At 32.8% G+C, this 21,255-nt stretch overlaps 2 protein-coding genes across 4 annotated transcripts; both read right to left on the reverse strand.

The window, feature by feature from the left end:
* LOC115981878 (calmodulin-binding protein 60 D-like) lies at positions 1-3,943 on the reverse strand. 3 transcript variants are annotated; one of them, XM_031104298.1, is made up of 8 exons: positions 3,625-3,943; positions 3,437-3,503; positions 2,668-2,720; positions 1,837-2,327; positions 1,479-1,639; positions 1,172-1,375; positions 916-1,087; positions 1-719 (listed from the first exon to the last, which is right to left on the reverse strand). In XM_031104298.1, exons 1-8 carry the CDS (start codon positions 3,702-3,704, stop codon positions 271-273), a joined length of 1,677 nt encoding a protein of 558 aa, XP_030960158.1. In that variant the 5' UTR covers positions 3,705-3,943; the 3' UTR covers positions 1-270. The 3 variants fall into 3 exon arrangements, with proteins under 3 accessions (XP_030960158.1, XP_030960157.1, XP_030960159.1); XM_031104297.1 differs by having other exon boundaries at positions 49-728; XM_031104299.1 differs by lacking the exons at positions 3,437-3,503; positions 3,625-3,943 and adding an exon at positions 3,261-3,397 and having other exon boundaries at positions 49-728.
* Positions 3,944-17,206: 13,263 nt separating this feature from the next.
* LOC115979452 (putative pentatricopeptide repeat-containing protein At1g12700, mitochondrial) lies at positions 17,207-20,390 on the reverse strand. The gene has a single exon (XM_031101502.1). It carries the CDS (start codon positions 20,273-20,275, stop codon positions 18,377-18,379), a length of 1,899 nt encoding a protein of 632 aa, XP_030957362.1. The 5' UTR covers positions 20,276-20,390; the 3' UTR covers positions 17,207-18,376.
* Between the last annotated feature and the right edge of the window lie 865 nt (positions 20,391-21,255).

The raw sequence follows: 21,255 nt of genomic DNA on the forward strand, positions 1-21,255 counted from the left end.
TCCTAAAAATTGCTTCTTGTAACATTTACTTTTTGGACAGGAAAACCATTTTTACAAAGATCACTTATTACCATGTACACAATTGCACAGAAAAGGAAAATGCAGCACACTAGTACTTGAACCCTACATTACACTTGATATGGAAGGGAACGACGATAGTGCTAGAAAAGAGGGACTTTACAAACTAAGCTTAAGAAATATAGGAAAAGCTTGCCTCTTTTTTTTTAGAGGAAAGAATTCCTAATGAGAAACCTGCTTAACAATTTGAGCCTAGTAACCACCTAAACTAGTGCTAATACAGTAGGCTTGCATTCTTCTAGCTGCCACTCCCCTCCTAACTGACCCCCACTTGACAGCAGCCCGAATCTTACACCAAGATGCCTTTGGCTTTCTAGTGCTTAGAATACGTACACCTGAATTGGGAAAAAGAGAATTTCCAACATCTGCTTCATTGCCTGGAGCAAGGAAAAAACCATTTTCCGGCCCCCATGTTATAATTGGAGCTATGCCATTTCCTGCTAGAAGACCACTTGTAAAATCTTGCACCTCCGAAACACTTGGTGGCCAACCATATCCTGCATTGCTGAGTCCGGGTAAATATTCCTCCATCGCTGAGCTGTTCCTCAGCATTGCATGACTATTCTGTACTATAGAATCTTCTAATTGATAGCTACTTTCTGCTGGGTGGTTTTCTGAATGGTTGAAACCCAGCAATGTTTCTGGTTGATCTGCAGAAATATAGACTGTTAGCTACTTAGGAAAAACTAGAAACATAATTACAAAAGAAAAAGGAAAAAAAGAGAACCTGGTAGATTAAAAGGTAGTATATGATACAATTAGCCAATGAAAAGAAATGAGAAGAATGATACTTATAAACAGTTTGGGATATGGATACATGATACAAGTTTTTAGTACCTTGATGTGTGACTGGGAAGTCAAATTGTTGTGAACCTTGTTCTGGAACACTAAATGGCTCAACTTGCAGACCTGCTGAGACCATTGGAAACCTAGCTATTGGTGCTACATTGAAGGGAACGATATCATTCTCATTTTCATAAGCATGCTGCTTCAGAGTTTCCACCAATTGCTGCCATTTAAAAAGGAAGTAACAGGGAAGGTGATCAGTTTCTAATTAATGGATAACTGTACTCAAAAGAATATTAATGCATACCTTCTGATAATAGTTGAGTGAATCCAGAGGACAATATTCTTGTCCATCGAATGTTGCTGCTACAACCTGGTAGATGGAATTGAATAACAGACAAACACTTTCTCCAGCTATCTGGTAAATATACTTCATTCCATCATCTTTATTACAGGTCATAGCATGTTCTATGATTGCATCCCATGTCCCATCTGAGATCCTACCAAACATCTACATTTCCGTGGCAGAAATTAGATTAGCTAAGAAAAAAAAATTTGTTTTAACTACTAAAAGTGCTTTGGAACTATAATCCAAACACAGAGAAGTCTCTTACTTTGCGTAATTCGGTTCGATTGATTACATATTTCCGCAGTAAGTCCCCAACAGTTGTAATTTTGTGAGATGCCAATCGCTGATGGAATGCACCATCTTTTCCTACTGTCTTCAACCGCCATATCTCATCACTCAAAGATGGAGGGAAGTGTTTCTGATTTGCTGAACAAAGAGATTGCTTTTCAGTTTCATACGTCTAGTTATGGTAAAGATGTTAGTGATATTAAGCATAATAGAAGCATACTAGAATATCCACTAGAAATTAAATAGCAAAAGTACGAACTACTTCAAGAAATGTAATAATTATGCCTCTACTATTAAAGATCAAAAGGAGCTGAAGTTAAGCTCTTATGACTTACTTTCTCCACGGTGATCTTTCACCATGAAAGGTTCACTTCGACCTTCCCTAATTCCTACTTCAGCATGAGGCTTTTGCACAATTGCTCCTAATCTAAACTTCCTACTTCTCATCCAGCTTGAATTGTCTGTAAAATATATGTCACCAATGGAACCAACACCTTCCTTTAAGGTCACGGTCGCATCCCCACATAACAATGGCCTTTTACCCTCTCTTTCCTGTAAAACTTTGGCATTGAATTCCTGCTCAGACCAGTCCTCTTCTTCATCGAAAGGGAAATCACCATTGAGTACAACAATACGAATCTTTATTGAAGAAAGCTGACCAGATTTGACTGTAGTCCTGGAGCTAGTATCAAACAGTTTAATTTCAATGGGTGTACCATCTTCAGCTCTTATAGTATTGTTTGTAAATATTTTTGATGACAATTTATTGACAAAGCGCAACTGCAGACTCCTCACTCCAGATGTTCCAGCCTGATGAAATGAGGTTCTGCAACAAGACACAAAAACCCAATGTTGGACTGTTTGTGTGGAAAAAAAAATAGTGAAAATCTAGTCATCTGGTGGGAAAAAGCAGTTTAAATTTGGGTTATTCTGCATGTTAGGGGGCGCAAACTGTGACCACATGAAGCATGCTAATACTTCATTTTAAGGGAACAGCAAACCTTTAGGATACTGATGGTACTCAACCATAGTCATCTGGTCAGAGTGAGAAAGATCGTTTATATCAATCTTGATTTCACCTGATACTTGACCTGCTGAAAGGTATCAGAGAGACCGAGTATGTGTGGTATAAATATTCAAGAAAACAATCAAGTCAAAGAACAGACCTTAGAGACGGTTGAAGTACTGGTAGAAAGGCTTGTTGCACCTCCTCTCGCACCTATTTGACACATATAGGGTATCAGGAACTCAAGAGATTTGAAAGTAAAAGCACTTTAATATCTCAATGAATATCAGCAATTCCAAAATTTCAACACCATATTGACAACCAGAAGAATATTTTTAGCGAATGAAAGCATATCCAAACTATCTAATCCTGCTGATATTAGCACAGTTTAGCTTATTTTGCATGTACAATTACAATCTGGGGATGCATCTATGCAATACAGTAAAAGTACTTGTCACAATTGAGAATTGAATGAATTTTAGCTTGTGTTGAGTTTCACACCAGGTGCCTTTGAAGCGATTTACATAAACAATTTTGGCAAGTTTCAACTGTTACTAATCCTTTTTAAGATATTGTATAGACATGGCTAACCCCTCATAAGTCATGACATGTATGGTAAAGAAAGATTACTCTCAAATAGTCAAGATAAATAATCATCGAGACCAATCACCAACTAGCCTATGAAATCAAACTTCCAGTCAAAAAGAGAGTCTTGTATCAGTCAATAAAGCTATGCAACCAAAGAAGTTATACCGAGAATCCATACACCATCAAAACATTGAGAGGAAAGGAAAACAAAAAATTATACGAGGCATGGTAGCTAAAGCTGATATCTCATATTTGAGTACTAAAGTTGAGGTTAGCTAAGAAAAATATAGACAAACAACACTTATGCAAATATACAAGTTTATGACACAGAATCAACTTACCAGATTCCTAAGAAAAGGTTCCAAGAAGTTTCCATTCAGCAGCTCAGTGATGATATTTTTGAAAGCACTGCACAAAAGGACACACAAAACCCACATTTAGAAACCAATAAAACATTGAGAAAAGCAACAAACACAAACGCCAAAACATCCGCATCATAAAATAAATAAATAAATAAAACTAAACCAACCAAGCCTGAAGTGCTTGTCTGCGCTTGGACCTTTCAAAGTCATCACCGCCCTTCCCGTTAAGACGCCTCTTCTCCACCATCAAAGACAAACAATTAAGACTCAACTTCTAAAAGAACAAACTCAAAAACCCAAGAGCAACCCAAAAACTGAAAGAACTATGGTGTTTATAACATAACTAGATTGACATATTCTCAAAACATAAAACTCAAAAACCCAAGAGTAGCAGAAAAACTGAAAGTGCTATGGTATTTATTAAGAACACTAGATTGAACATACTCTTAAAGCCTAACAATTAAGAGCCCAAGAGTAACCAAAAAACCTTCAACAGCCTATTCTATTTATACACCAGTCTAACCATAGGAAGGTACAAGGAAGTTTCATTTAAAAAAAAAAAAAAAAAAAAAAATTCAAACTTTGTAAATGACGCGGTATAATCCTAAAAGTCAAGGCGATTTTATCCCATGAAAAGATTAAAGCAACAAGAAAGGTTTATATTAAATTATTCATGGAGAAAGTCTATAAAAATAAAAAAAAATTGATAAAAATTTGACACCCTTAACTTGCAAGTTGTTAATAGTAAGTAAAACAATAATGTTAGTGATCGGTAGAGGTTTTCTACCGTTAAAAATTTGTTAATTTAATTATTGTGAAAATTGTTGTGTATAGTAGCATTGTTCATTATCGATGTGGTCTCCAATTTTCTTAGTGACGAGTCGAGATGAAAACCGTTAAAAACTTGCCAATTCAATTATGGTGGAAATGGTTGTGTTTCAAATTTTCTTATTAGGAAACTACAAGTCTACACAGTAGCATCAGCTTTGAACAGATGAGAATTTGATCATTAAAAGGTACAAAGTTGGAGATTCTAACACTTTCGTATTATTCTGTTTATAAAAAAAAAAAACACGCCGTTATTATTCTAACTTTGGTATTATTCTAACTATAAAAAACAAAACAACCGCGTCATGATTGAAAAGTACATTAACCGTATAAACCACGATGCTAAAAGATGCTACAGATTAATGTATGATTTTTCAGACAAAGAGTAGAGAGCAAGAAAACACGGTGAACTGACGCGTACTTGTAAATGGTGACAAAAATTCTATATAGAAAACATAGATACACGTTTATTTAATTATTTGTAGAGTGTGACGGGCCTGACGGCAAGAAAATTGGGCACTCTAAGTCTAAACTAAGTTACACTTCGAAAGCATGTACGATTGAACTTTAAAAAAAACGCAGTTTCAAGTGAAATTCTTTGCAATGTCATTGGAATTTAAGTTCACAAAGGTAAGTGTCTTTTCAATGAGAAAGTAACATGTATCTCTATTTTAGAGGCCCATGGGTAGGAGTGGAACCATAGGTTAAAATGTATTTTAAGAGTAATTTTAATATCATATTAAAGTCATAACTTATAACACATTCATATTTTATGTGAGTCTCTTCTCCAAAAAACAAAAATATATTCTATGGTGACAGATTGTAGTTGGCTACCTGTCACTTTAATATGGATTTTTTTGTTTTTGTTTTTTTGTTACTACTCAGAGTTTGTCACATGGACAATTGTAACAAAAGTTGTATTTTCTATGTAGTCATTGGTCATAAAATTTTTGGGTTTTTTTATTGAAGTTTGTTTTGCTATGGCAGAATAATAATAGATTATGGGGGTGTTGGTTAGGGTATATTGGGAAATTTAATGTACCAAATTTGTAAACTCATCATATTCTCATGATGGAATTCTCAGCCGCCCATTCCTATGGAAATAGGCATACTGTTAAACAGCATAAATCTTTATGTTAATTTTCTTTCTATTTTCGCTAAGGTCGCTAAGAAAAGAAATCACCAACACGAGTCTCAATTAGGCCTTTTATATAAATAAAAATACATAAAGTCACGAGTCTTGTAATTCAACTCGCATTTGTTTATGTTTCTAACAAAAACATTCAATTTCAATTCTCACCCACCTATGTTTCAAAAAAAAAAAAAAAATTCTCCCCTACCCATTCTATCTATCAAATTATATATATATATATATATATATAGAGCAAATAAAAAAAAAGTTTATAGTAGATGCATGATGCATGTGCACATAACCATTAATGAACATGTGCACGTTTATAACCATTGAATGGTAGGTTTACTTCAAGATCTTGCAGGTTGCTATAGTTTGTCACTATCTTTGTCTCTCCAACCTATAAAGAAATGAATTTTCTTTAATGGGAAAGCAAAGAAGAATTGGGCTGTGCTTTAAATTTCGGTGAAAGGTCCCGATCAAAAAGATCATACCGGCTGAGTAGTTATAACTTTCGGGCTTCTTTAATTTTTGGTGTTTTTAGTCAAATACTCATCATCTTATGGTCACTAGGCGTGGTGGGGATTACAAGTTCCTTCCCTGAAGTTTCCAGCACAGAACAGTTTTTCCACAAACCCAGTGTTTCCTGGAAAATGCTTCAACTTCTCTTTTCCATTATTTTTATTTTTGCTTTTACTTTTTCCCCAGAGATTGGAAAACTTTCAAACCTCCCTAAACAGAAGTATACAGTCTAGTCAGAACCCAAAGTATTACTATTTTTTTTTTATAAACTTTTTCTAATTCCATATTATAATAGTTCTTAAATCTAATAAAAAATATATTCCAAACGATTTATCTAAGGGGCTGCAAAAGAATAAAGATAGTGTCGTGACTGTCGTCACATCAACTGATACGACCAATTCCATGATTTTAAGTTTTATCAAGCCAAGTTTCTTAAAAAAAAAAATTTATTTTGTTTTATTTTTTTGATAATTAAAAAAAAAAAGTTTTATCTAGCCCTTGTAAAACTTCCCCTAACATTTTCTTTTTAATTTTTAAATAGTTTTCAACACTTACGTTGGTGTTTAATAACTTCAATTTAATCATGATCAACTAATTAATGACTCACAAATATGCGTGTGTGTGATTCAAAGAAAAGAAAATATGTGATTCAAAGAAAAGAAAATAAAAGAAAATAAAAGAAAAGTATATATGTGATGCTTGGTGAGATTCACTTAACGAGACTCCAATAGTTGAAATGGCCAACATTCTCTCTCTCTCTCTCTCTCTCTCTCTCTCTCTCTCTTTTTTAATTTTTTTTTTAAACATGTTTAAAATCAAAATTACATGAGATGAAGGGGCATAGAGACAGAGTTATATAAGATGAGATAAGATTTAGTAGAGTTTGAGCAATGTCATATAGTATGAGTTTGTATATATTATATTGTAGGACTTACTTTCGACCAATTCCATGGTTTTTAGTATTATCTAGCCCTTGTAATTTCACCTAACATTTAAAAAAAAAAAATTTAATTAGTTTTCAATGCTTTTGTTTATGATTAAGAACTTCAATTCAATCATGGTCAACTAAATAAATGTGTGTGTGTGATGCTTGGTGCGTACAAGACTCACTTAACAAGACTCCAATAGTTAAAAATGGCTAACATTTCTTTTCTTTTAAACACGTTTTTTAAAATAAAAACTACATCATGAGAAGTGGACAGATAGAGTTAAGAGCCCTAGCATCAAGGAAGGGGCAGAACTAAGTGCAACGTAGTGGGGGCAAGACACCCCCAAAATTACTCAAATATGATTTTTAATAGGTAAAATTTGAGACAAAATTTAGTTTTGTAAGACTTAGGCCACCAAAACCAATGATACTGGGCCCTCCACCTATGATTTGTCCTTGTCCTCCTCCCAATTAGACTAGTAGACCGTTTGGTAAGATATTTCTAGTAACGTTGTTTAAATGTTGTGGAAATATGTGTTAGAGTATTTAAACATTGAAAACTGTTGTTTAAACAACATTATCAAACACCCCTTAAATTTTGTAAAACTTTCTCCATCCCCCTCCTAAGTCCCAACAAGTTAGTCGGTGGTTAGTTTTATTTTTTTTAGTAATAGATTCCTATATAAACTTCATCACCTTCACTACCACTTTTTTCAACTTCATTTTCCTTACTAGTCACCCAAAAAATCTCTATTCATTAGCTTAAGCTCTCTTCAATATCTATCTTTGGTTACCGATACCCTTTAAAAGAGGCCAAAATAAAAATGGTATTGGTAACAGTGTTTTCTAGCCAAATTAACAGGCTAATCACCATAGATTTTTTTGAGAGGTATAAAACTCTTCCTCTCATTTTTCATTTCTATTTATTTATCTTATGGTTTATGATTTTATTTTCTTTCCTTTAATTTCTTTTACCCAATTGATAGGTTTTATTCACTATTTTGAATTCCATATTGGCTTCTACTCAAATTGTCTTTGTATTTGACATTTGGAAAAACCAATCTTGAATATTTGTAATACGTGTCTATAACAAATTATAAAATTTGTGTATATTATGTAGAGTTTAGAAAGATGTAAAGTTTTCAAATAAGATAATCTTGTAGATATATAAATCTTGTATATAATAAATATATAAATATATATATATTACCTTGGAATTAAAAATTTATGACTTAAAATATAAAAACTAAGGTACAAAGATATATATATGCATACATATATATGTATGTGTATATGTATGTACGAATGCAATACTGTTAAGTTTTTCTTGAATTATAAACTAATACAACAGTTTGTTCTCGCCCCCTAAACAAAAATTCATAATTCCACCCTTGACATCAAGTATTGAAAAAAAAAAAGCTATTTTGTCACATGAAGAAGTTACTTTTTTTTTTTTTTAACACATCACTTTACAGTATATTATATATCACATATTCTATTTTTTTATCACTTTATTTAAATATATTTTTTATTTTTTAATTAATATTTTATTCTTGCTTTATTAGAGGCATTCGGTCAATATTCAAGGGGTGAGAGAATGAGTCTGACTGTGAGATGATGAGTGGCTGTGAGAGAGAGAGAGAGAGTATGAGGGTGAGAGGATGAGTGGTTGTGAGAGAGAAAAGCAAAGATATTTTACTAGAGGAGAGAGAAAGGTGATTAAAAAATGCACAAAAAATAAATAGAGCATATGACCGAACCGTCCCATTGATAGATCTATACTATAGCAAATGCCAAATATTTTTAACATTTGACACATCTTACGAGGGTTGATTTTTGGTGTGTCAAATACCAAAAATTTAGCAATTAACACTCCTTTTGCCAATGCTCTTATATAACATGAGATAAGATTCATATATTCCTATTATGTGTAGAAGTTCTACTAATTGCAAATCATAATTTTTTGTCATTGCTTATCAAACCCAAAAAATAAAAATAAAAATATTTTGTTTGTTACTAACACTTCTCTTGTTTAATGTTTAGTGTTTGTTTTTCCCCCCATCTTTTGTAATGTTTGATTTAACACAAAGATTCCGAAGATTGTACTTTTCTAGTGTGTTAAGTTGGTTTTTTTTTTTTTGCTTGAAAATTAAATTGAATAAAAATACATTTTTACTTGTACCTAAACAAACAAATAAAACTTTAAAAAGCTTGTTCTAATCAAATTTTTTTATTTTATTTTATAAAAATACTAATTAACACAAACATTTTACCGTGATAGTAATAATTTGGAGGGGTATGTTGTATGCAAAAGAAGCCGGAGATAATTTTCGCATAATTAGAGGAAATTTAATAAAGGTGAATTGGCATAATATTCTTTTAATTTATTATTTTTAAATATTTTGGAGCACTGTTAAAGTTATTTGTGGTAATAACTTTAACAATTTTTAACATTGAATCCTTGACAATAAAAAAAGACAATAATTTAAAAAAAAAAATTAAAGCAATATTCTACCCATATTCATATGCACCAATAAACAGTGATGCTGGGCTTTTAGCAGTGGGTGAGAATGAGAGCCCAAATAAGTTGAGAGCCTGAGACTTGTCATTTGATGCTTCAAAGTTCAAAGCAATATTTTTACGGCGACAATAAAGATAACAAAACGAAATGTCCCTTGAAATTTACTTACGAGAATTCTTACGGCGACAAAACAGAGTATTGTCGCTTCTATATAACAGTTCATAACGCTCTTTGCAAAAATATTTTACGAAGGTCACGCATTTTTGCCTCAACAACTTCTAGCCTCTATAAACATATCCGCTGCATCCGAAAGGTATTTATAGACTTATGTCTGTTTGGTAATGTTGTACTAGTAACATTGTTTAAATGTTGTGAAAATATGTATGTGTAAAAAAATGTTGTGAAAATACGTGTTGTGTTGTTTAAACAATACAACCAAACATGCTAGTTTCTAACTTTTTATTAAGGTGAACTTTTTGGGAAAAAGAAAAAAACTGAAGACTTTATAAGAAAGAACCGGCTATATCAGCTTGAAATACAGAATGAAAAAGTGGTAAAACACCTCCATCCACATAGCACAATTCGAGATATTAATAGAATATTTAGCCAGACTTTCTATTATGGTGAACTACTTCGTCTAAAAAGACGTCTTTAAAAAAAAAAAAAATTACTACGTTTTATTATAAAATATATATCATATACTAATATGATAATATAAAAGTTGAATTTTAGAAATCGTAGCTATTTTCTTTTTGTGAAAAGTGGCTACACTCTCATTAATTGTTAAATTAGGGCCTATTTGGATTGAAGGGGGAGTGGAGGGGAGTAGAGCAGAGTTAGATAAAAATATACTAATTTTGGACCAATTCTTATATACTCTACTCTAGTCCTCCATCCTCCACATCAATCCAAATGGACTATTAGTTTTTCTTATAAATTTTTATGATATACTAGTACTATGCCTCGTACGATGCACGACTTAGTTAGAAAATATATGTGAATATTAAAACTTATGCTGTATATTCAAGAGTTAGACCCTTTTGATTATACATCACTGTAAGTTTCTTTAAAAACCTTTTCATCTCTCTTCATGTGTGTGTTAAAAAATATACCAAAATATTTTTATATAAATTTATAACGTATTAATACATTGCACGGGATATCGCTATATCTTTCTCTTGCAACAAGAAAAACACTGTCTGTATTTATTCATATGACTACTTTTATTTTTTATGCCTATTAAATGTAATATATTCTTAGCTTCTTATGATTATAGTTAAATTATTGAGAAAATAAAAACTACATTGCATTTATTTTAAAGACGTAAAGTTTTTCATAATCTTTTCATTATTGTTGAGATGGTATAGTGTTCAAAAAATTATGTCAGTAATAAAGTAACATAAAAATGATCTTGTTTCAATCAGAACTTAAATGAAAATCACATCACACCCATGTGTAAATTAGAATTTGAATGCTCTTGGCGTTGGCAACCCTACAAACGAAAGAGAGAAAAAAGCTTGAAAAGGCATACTTAATGTGCTGGTTAAAATGCAATTTTACACTATTACTCATATGAAAGAGAATGCTCACACTCACAAAACTCTAAGGCATTTTGAAGCTTGAATCTCTTATCCATCAGTAAAAAATTTTAGCCTGTCCCTATGACTTTCATAGTCTCATTCTCACTACTTTGCTTTTTAAATTTGTTTTCCTTTTAAATGAAAACCCTAAAAGCCTATATAGATAGATAGATATATATATATATATATATATATATATATTATCACTTCTCTAGGATTTGTTCTTAATTTTTGGATAATAAACCTTGGCAATGGTGCCATTGCCAAAATCAAGACAAAGATGGAGCGAATCCTTCATGAATTGAAAATTGAAAATTTGTAATTTGCTATTTCAAGGTAGGGCTCATTAAATTTTCTATGATTTATCTTTTGCTACTTTTCAAATATTTGATAATAAAATTTTTCTAATTTCTTTTAGGGTGTTTATGCATTATATATATTGTAAGGACACGATCTAGTAACGAACCGTAATAGTGTTGGGTTCGCACGTAAAAAGGCCCAGACAATATGATTTGTAGAGCGTGGGTGTAAAGAACTAGGTTAACTGTAGTCCCTTTTAAAAAGATTCACTCTCAAGCACGTTAAAGGTCTTAAGTTGGTACAACGAACGTTTTCTTTGGTAATCAGTGCAATTCTTTTTCTCTGCTCTTACTTTCTTCTTTTCTGTTTATGTCTTTTTCTCTTCTCTTTTTTTGTTCCAATCCCCCTTCTTCATGCTCTTCTTTTAGTTTATATACCCCCCTTTGCGTTCCATCCTCACCGCACACGTGTAGGTTGGGTCCGGAGGATTTCTTTATGTCCCATCTAGCATCTCCTGGAACTTCCCATGGGCAACTGTAAGCCTGCTTCCTTACTGTTCAGGTATCACCTCCACATTAATGCGGCCAAAGAGTTGGTTGAGAGGTCATTAATGTGGAGGCAGCTGTAGTTATAGATATTTGTTTGCCTTATCTCTTTCATCATTGGTCGGTTATTCTATCTTTTGCGATGACCTAATTCTGAGATCTGGTCGCAATAAGACCACGTCCCGATCATCCTCGAACGCATAATGCCGAGGAGTATGGTGTCCTTGGACGGATACAGAACCTTACTCTTGTGAGGTTGGCTACCATCCCCTTCAATAACTGCCTTATGTCTTGACTTGACTTTCTCGGATGGATACACATCCTCGGATGGGCCAAGGGCCCAACAATCCTGAATCAATTCTGAACTCTATGGGCTCATTGATCGAACGGTCCCCACATATATATATATATATATATATATATTTTTACGAGTAATACTAAGGACGTTATAAATTTTACTATACACTAATTTACAAAATAATCAATAAAAGTAAAAAAAAAAAAAAATGCACTTATCATCTTGTTGATATGACACTAAAATGTGTCATATCAATTTGTAAGGTTTTTATTTTTTATTTTTTATTTTATATATAATAAAATTAATGATAACTTTAGCATTTTAACATTTCTTGTTTTTATCAATTGGCAGGTTTTATATATTGATACAAAAGATTAAAAGTGAATTTTAGTATAAAAAAATATCAAATGTGGTCTTTGACTAACATTGGAATGGGGAGTCATGGGAATAAAATTGTGTTAAGATAATGTGAATATCTATTAAACTAGTCGTTAACCCGTGCTATGTATGAGATAATTTAAAGAAATTTATATGTATTTACTTTGCTCAAATAAATACTTGAACAATACCATTTACTCCAAGTTTTTGTTTTAAAGTATTGTTGCAAACACTATCAATGAAGAAAATCCAAATCAAATTAGTGCATGCATACATGATTTAATCAAGAAGTTCTAACTGGCATTAGTCAGAATAGCATGCTAAATTTCTATATGTTTCAAATGAAAGTATAAAAGTATTCAATTTGCTTGAAGGTACAATAACTCATTTCACATCAATTATAAATTTTAATGGGATGGGATGAAACAGAAATTTGACATGCACTCCAAAAATTAATATAAAAAAATCCTACATATACTAATGCGGTTTAATTATTGCATTGCTACAGGGAGGTTTGTGTGCGAGAAAGAAATAAAGCTTTATGTTTGCATTGACTGTTGATGCAGTGTGTATCTTCTGCGTCAAAAAAAAAAAAAAAAAAACAAAAATTACCTCTCAAATTGCTGCCGTAGTTTCTTAGTCCATGAAACAGAGAAATTATCCTCATCAAATACCTTGCATATTGAATTGCTGGGTTGAAAACTAATGAAGAAATAAACCAAAGCTTTATGTTTGTGTATCTACAGGGTCAAAAAAACAAAAACAAAAATTACCTCTCAAATTGCCACCATAGTTTCTCAGCCCATGAAACAGATAAATTATCCTCATCAAATACCTTGCATATTGAATTGCTGGGTTGAAAGCTAATGAAACGATCTATGCTTGATTTGCAATATTGAATTGCTAGATTGAAAGCTAATGAAACGATGTATGCTTAACCTGCTAAAAAAAAGGGAGAGAAAATAGTTGAATTGAAGTCTAAAAGTAGTAGTGGTAAAGTAACTAATGCAGTAATGCCTAACAACTCGCGAATTACAAAAAAATAAAATAAAATAAATAAATAAAACGCTAAGTATTAAATCCTTTCCATCTCTAAAAACAAAACCAAAACCTCTCTCACCATTGTTTCTCTTCTACTGCTAAAAAAAGCTGCGCTAATAAATAATCACCACTGATCACCTCCTACATTAATCCTAGAAGTGTATTCTTTAAACTTTATAGAGCCATATAATGTACACGAGAGAAGTGGATGAGAGTTTGAGTTTAAGTTGGATTTGTTAGAATGATAGAGTTTCACTCTTTGTTAAGTTTGGATTTTGCATGTTGATGTCAAAGATTAGTCCTCCTCGGGTTGAAGTTGATATTGTTAATTAAAAAAAGTTAAATAATTTTGTTTTAAAAAAATAATAATGATAATGATGTGGCAAGCTCAGGAGAGGTTAATAAAAAGTAAAAAATTTTGGTTATATATATATATATGAGAAATGATATATCTACAATATTTTTACAATAAATCCTAAGTGACAAGTTATTACTAGTTGTTATTGTTGGGACAAAAAAAGTAATCTTAGCATTAGTTTGAAATTTGAACCAATAATAAATAACTAACTGTGATTTGTTGTAAAAATATTGTAGACATAGCATCTCTCTCTCTCTATATATATATATATAGATATATAGATTATGTTTAGTCGCAGAGAAATTCACTTTCCCTCTGTTTTATGGAATTAACTTATTTTTATTATTATTTTTTTTCAATAATTCAATAGTTAGGAGAAGAAAAATTTGAACATTGTACGTATTCATTAGAAACACCAGAAAGTAACAGTTAAATAAAGATAGAAAATTTGAACCATGTGCGTTTTTACTTAGAAAACCTGGAAAATGATAGTTGAATGAAAAAGACCACTAAAATTGTGTCGTTGCAAAAATCATATTCAAATCCCAAAGAAGCTCCTCTTTGCACATAGAGTCAATGACAACTGCCATATACCCAAAGTCCGACATTTTTAACGTTATTATCTATTTTCCGTTAACATTAACTCCTCCACCATCATTCGTATTGTAATCGTAAATGGAATCTTTCTACATAGAAAAGACGATAGAATGATGTTTTTGTTAATTTATGTATGATATCATGAGAGGAGATTCAAATTTTAGAATAAAATTGCTAAAAAAAATACTAATGTAGCAATAAACATGATTAATGGGTAGAATACAAATTTTAGAAGAAAATTGTTAAAAGTATTGGCAATAGATGTGATCGGTGGATTTCAATTATTTCATAAATAAATATTTGAATTATTAATTGATAATATATCAATTTTTAAATTTAAAGTAGTAAAACTTGTGATAATAGAAAAATCTACATTTTATGATCGAGCCATATAAACTAATTAATACTTCCTTACTTAAGCCTTAATTATAGAATATATTTTCCATTTTACATTTTGCGAATAGTAGTGGGTCCGTAGTATATTCTATAATTTTCCTATTAATACGAAAAAAAACCTGGTTGACGCCACAATCGCAGCATTAGCATGTTAAGAATCAACAACCAAATTTTTGCATCGAATTCAATTTCCACAGCTTGCAAATCTAAAGAAACGCAGAGGTTGATGCCCATCGCCATCTTCTTTCACTGCCCAAACCTCCTCAGCGACACTTTATGTGTGTATGTACAGTTTGTATAAACTCGTTTCTTGCATTGTGTCTTTGCTGCTTGCATCACATCACTGACTGATACTAGGATTCATGTTTCCTTAAATAGATGGAAATCGTGTTTCCTCAAAAATCTAAAACATCAGAATAGATTCCACTAGTTTCCAACTCTGAAAGAAAAAAAAAAGTTTTTTGGGATCAAAATATTCGATTCCTAAGTGATCTTTCTCCAATCATAATTTGCCACGCGATCTTAGTCTTATTTCAGTTGTAACTTGTAAGAGAAAAGATGAACGTTTTCACAACAAAGTTGCAATCTTTCTGAACTCTTTTGCTAGCAAATCTCTTCCTTTATAAAGTTTATAGAACTTCAACAAGCGTCACTTTGATGAGTTTGATTCATAACGAAGCTCAACTGAAAAGAGCAATAGCATTTTGCGCTTTTGGCAGATTACAGTGAATAGTGCTTTAAAGTTATGGATTTATAAAGCATGAACAGGAAATTGTAGAGCTTTTAACTAAAAGCTCTAAATCTCGGTTTTTTTTTTGGTTGTACTTATTGAACCTAATGAGATTGTGGTGATTACCATGTGTCTTGTACTTATTTTTGCACATTAGGATCTGATTTACAATTCAAGAAGTTGAACCTGATGAGATACATAACATTTATACGGTTTTTCATAGACATTATTATATGGGACTGCTTAAAGACATCCAATGATATTAACTAAATGTTTGTCCAGGTGATTTTTGAAGGCTTGAGAGAATGTGAAGAGGTTGCTGCCTCCTTGAATGAAAGGGATCTTGAATACCTTGAAGCTGCCTGTTTGCTTCACAGTGTTGGGCCTTTCATGGGAAAAAAGGGCTACCATAAGCAGACTTATCGAATAATCATGGTATACCTTTTCGTTCTTTAGTTTCGTGTTCCATGGTAGTCTTGCATACATGCAAATGAGAGGCTTTATATGGCTATTGAAGAAATCATATATGCTTTGAGATCTTTGAAAGTTGACAATTTGTCATCTCTAAAACATTTCAGTATCTTGTATTGCATAAATAAAATTATTCTTCTGTTTATTAATCTTTGATCATTTTGATCTTTCCATAGGATGGTGGTCATCTTCATGGTTATAGTTCTGAGGAGGTCAGGTATGTCGTCCTTAATGATGCATATTTTTAGTGTTCTTTGTGCTACCCCCTGGGCCTTGCCTCCAGTGGTTAAGGCTGGATTGGAATTGTTATAGGTCAATTTTTGTACTCAAAACTCAACTCAGCTGAGCCTTAATCCATAAGGAATAAATAGACTCTGTAATGATAATGATTAGTACATCTGCAGTTAATGGCTCTACTCGCAAGACATCACAGAAAGAAATTCCCAAAATCTGATTGTGCTTCTTTAATAGCATTCTCTAACGAGGTATCTCATTCTATATATTCAGTTAACTATAGTCATTTTTCCCAGTCCTATGCAGGAAAGAACTGTTTACATTCCTCCCTATCTTTTTCTTCTATTATTTTCAGGTAAAGCAGAAATTTCGATCTCTTTGTGCAATTGTACGAATTTCTGTAGCATTGCAGCAGTATCAATGCATAAACATTCAAGAAATGATCTTTTCAATTTCACATGAAGGTTTCAAATTGGTATGTGCCAGTCTGAATGTCACCTTGCTAATCATTTAGTTTTGTGGTCTAATGAGAAGTTGCTTGATAATGTATAGCTATTCTATGAAGCTTATGGAATAAGTTGTTTTTCTGCTCTTAGAAAGCACCAATTTAGAACATAAAAAGTGGAGTAAAATAATTCTGGTTATGAATGGGAAGTGAATCATCACATAAAGCTTATGTTGCAGATTGTTTTGCTGTTCTTCTTTTTTCTTTTTCTTTTTTATGTTAAGTAATAATGCATTATTGAAAGTTAAACAAAAGTGATCCCCAAGTACACCGGAAGTGTACCAAGGATGCAAAAAAGTTTCAACTAAAACTACATGAATCTAAAAAATGATCTAAGGTAGAAAAATAGTGGCCAGTTAAGGCAGCTGACCAATCAAACATGGATTGTAAAAGATACAACTTTAGCTACGCAGACAAACACTCAATCAAATCAAAAGTACAAAGACTCCTCTCCTTCCAAATGATCAACATAACCCAACGAGGCATGGCTCCCCACCCCATCAACTCCACCACCCTTTTCGGCATAATTCAATTCACACTAAAAAACAAAACACCATAGACCATAGATCGTGTGCAATGTCACAATGAAGCAACATACAGTCGGTGGTCTCCCCACTGTGCTTATACATTCAACACCAATCGACAAGGCATCTATTCTGCTTCTGAAGATTCTTTATGGTAAGAATTTGTCCCCGAACTGCAGGCCATGTGAAAAAAGCTACCTTAGAAGGAATCTTATCCTTCCAAATGGTTTTACACAAAAAAATAAGGGGAGTGACCTGTAATAAAAGCTTCATAGAAGGATTTGACCTCAAATAAACCACTTCTAGTAGGGGTCCCAAACATCTGGTCTTCCTTAGCCCTTGTAACTTTAAAGAAATACAGAAGACAAAGAAATGATTGCAAAATCTCAACCTCCCAATTATTAACAGATCTAGTGAACAAAATACCCCATTGAAGAACCCCAGAATTCCAATTCGTATTTTCTGCCATGAACACCTCCTTATTTCTGGCTATATGGTACAACATCGGAAAGCATCCTTCAGGATCTCCACACCATAAGCCGGAAACGAACTCTGAGACCATCACCCAAACCAAACTTGACATACCGAGAAAGCCTCCCCACCATTTTTTAATATACTTCCAAAGGGACACACCATATGGTCCCTTAAGCACACAGGAAGTCCAATCACCCAATATACACCCATACTTCATAGCCACAACACTTCTCTATAAAGAATTAGTTTCAGTGGCATAACACCAAAGCCAGTTCCCCAACAATGCATTATTAAAATGTACAAGGCACAAACAATGCATTATTGAAACACCTATCCATGAGAAAGGGTTTAATGCAACAAAATGAGTGCACAATAAAATCGCAACAAAAGATCGGACAGTAGAAGGCACAAACAATCTAGTGCACAGAATTGGAAAGAAATACCATCTCATAAAAAGTATTAAATTTTACTGGAAGCAAATATACATCACTCACATAATGACTAGTGATGGGTTAAAATATAAAAGTTGTTCTTGATCTTGAGAAACTAAATAACCTTCACTCAAACTTTGGAAGCAGCTTTTGAATATTTTCATCTACTTGATTAGACAACAGCAAGTCAATAAACATGGCAGCAGTTGTTGCGTTTGCCGAAAATCCCTTGTCAACCATCATTTTGAGATATTGCACTGCCTTTGATGTCTCACCATGTTGCAATAACCCTTGGATTAATGTGTTATATGTGCGATGGTCGGGTGAACAACCGTTGCTATCCATTTCCTCAAGCAGCTCACCCGCTTCATCAACTAGTTCATTCTTGCAAAATCCTTTGATCATTATAGTATAATTCCGAACATTAGGTTGCAATCCTTTTGCAAAAAGACCACTAAAGATTTCTCTTGCAGTTGTAAGTTCCCCAACATTACAGAAACCATCAATCAAGATGTTGTAAAACACAATATTGTGGTCCAACTTTTTTTCTTCCATCTCCCGAAACAATGCCATTGCCTCAGTACTTCGTCTATTCTTACAAAATCCATCTAACAAGATGGCATAGGTTAGGGGATTTGGGTGTTGGCCACAAGCTTGCATCTTATGGAATAGCTCCAGTGCAGCCTGGGATCTCTCCACTTTGAAAAACCCATTGATAAGAGTGTTGTAAGTCACAACATCAGGAATCGCTCCCTTGTTGGACATTTCATGAAAGATACGCATTGCCTCATCAATTTTTTTATTTTTGCAATATCCATTTATCAATATGGTATAGCTAAACATATCGGGTGAACAACCCTTCTCAACCATCATATTAAACGTCTTAACTGCCCCATTCATTTGGTTTTGCAAACAATAACCATCAATCAAAGAAGTGTAAGTGACTTTATCAGGATCAATGCCTCTTTGAATCATCATTTCAAATGCTTCTTTTGCCTCCCTCAACATCCCTTCTTTGCAAAGTGTGTCCACCAATATGCTAAAGGTTCGCAAATCCAGCATGATCTTCCTTTGTGCCATCTCGTTCAACAAAGTAGCCGCCTCCCTCCCCCGGCCAAAATTGCATAGTCCTTGAATTATGCAATTGTAAGTGACAACATTTGGCTGAATGCCTTTACTCATCATTTCAGATAAAAGGTTTAAAGCCTCAGTTACCGATCTATCCTTACATAAACTGTCAATGATTGTGCTATACAGCACCACATCGGGTTCACAACGCCCTTTCTCCATCTTCCTGAGCAACCTAATAGCCACACCAGTCTGGCCAATCTTACACAGACCGTTTACTATTGTTCCACAAGTAATCACATTAGGCTCATACCCTTTCTTCACCATTTCCTCTACCAACCTCACAGCTCCAAAAATATTACCTTTAAGACAGAGGCCGTTGACAAGAGTGGTTAGAATTATACAGTTTGGCTGATAGCCAAGTTTCAAAATTGTTGCTAAGACAGAGAATCCAAAATCGACCCGGTTCAAACGACAGTAGCAATTAATCAAAACAGTGAGAGTATAAACATCAAGAGAGATTCCGAATGATTCCATTCGTTGAATTAGAGTAACGACTACAGAGTAATGCTTCATTCTTGCAATGGCACCCAACAACTGAGTAAAATCGACAATGGAAGGCAAAGGGTGCATGTGAAGCATTGTATCAAACAGGCCTAAGGCATGATCAAGATTCTTAAAGGTTCCAGATTTGCAGTGATCTCTCACAGAATTCAACAACTGATTCCGATTCTGATATGGGGTTTTCGCATTTTCTCTAATAGTAGAACAATAATGAGAAGTAAAAGCACGAAATGGAAGGCTTACTACTCTAATAATCAAACGATTGCATATAAAAAGAAGAGAGGATGTTGATTTACCCATTTCACAATGACGACACAGAGTCTCAGCTACCAACTCGGGTCGGGTTTGGTTTCGGCTTAGCTTCGGAACTTCAAAATCGAAAGGAGAAATCATGGTGGTGGAGTGGCAGATCGGAGAGCGAAGCAGTGAGTAACGAGTGTCAAGAATGAGAATGATTTTTTTTTTTTGAGAAGCGAATGATTTTTTTTTTTTAAAAGAATGAGAATGATTTGTTCGAAGGTAAGACTAAAGAATGAGCTAACCTTGTGCAAGAGCATATAATATAAAAAAACTACCTAAATTAGATTCCAATGTCTAATTTTGCCTAACGTGTATTATTTAAGTTTTTGAAATTTTATTCTCAAAAAAAAAAAGTTTTGAAATTTTTGTTACAAGTGAGTTAATGTTGTGCAAAAAGTGAAGAGTCTAATATAAATAAATTATTAAAATCCAATAATAATAATAACTAGTTGTTAACCCGTGCTATACATGGGAACCTATCTATTTATGAGGTAGACTAAAATAATTTTATAAAATCTTAAATTGATTAAGAAACTACACTATTACATGATTTGCTCTTATATGACTTCAATTTGTGTTATAATTTGATGAAGAAGTCATTACTTAAATGTGTAATGACTTATAAAAAATATGTAAGACAATTTCAGATACTGCAAAAAATAATTTAAAAATTCAGATATTAAAACTTCTGAAAAACCAAAAAATATTAAAGAATCAAATTATTCACGGCTTAGAAATTATTGAAACAAAACAAAATATATATGACTAAAAAATAGAAAAATATTAGGAAAAAAAATAGATTGAGTTACATTCAAAAGAATAATCTATGGTTATAAGTCTGCACCCTATCATAAAATATCACGTTAGTGAAGTAGAGAGATAATAATAATAATAATAATATTAACGTTTGAATTTGAGTTTAAGTTAGACTTGTTAGAGAGATAGAGTTTCACTCCTTATTAGGTTTGGATTAAACAAAAATAATTTTGTTAAAAAAAAAAATGATGAGTTTGAGTTTAAGTTAGACTTGTTAGAGAAATAGAGTTTCACTCCTTGTTAAGTTTGGACTAAAC

This window comes from Quercus lobata, chromosome 3, assembly GCF_001633185.2.
Source record: "Quercus lobata isolate SW786 chromosome 3, ValleyOak3.0 Primary Assembly, whole genome shotgun sequence".
Classification (NCBI taxonomy): domain Eukaryota; kingdom Viridiplantae; phylum Streptophyta; class Magnoliopsida; order Fagales; family Fagaceae; genus Quercus; species Quercus lobata.

Coding starts and splice junctions, on each gene's coding strand:
- LOC115981878 (XM_031104297.1), bottom strand. CDS start 3,704: ATGGTGGAGAAGAGGCGTCTTAACGGGAAGGGCGGTGATGACTTTGAA. Junction 2,328..2,667: donor GTACTTCAACCGTCTCTAAG/GTCTGTTCTTTG, acceptor GTCTTGTTGCAG/AACCTCATTTCATCAGGCTG. Junction 1,088..1,171: donor CACTCAACTATTATCAGAAG/GTATGCATTAAT, acceptor TTTAAATGGCAG/CAATTGGTGGAAACTCTGAA.
- LOC115979452 (XM_031101502.1), bottom strand. CDS start 20,275: ATGATTTCTCCTTTCGATTTTGAAGTTCCGAAGCTAAGCCGAAACCAA.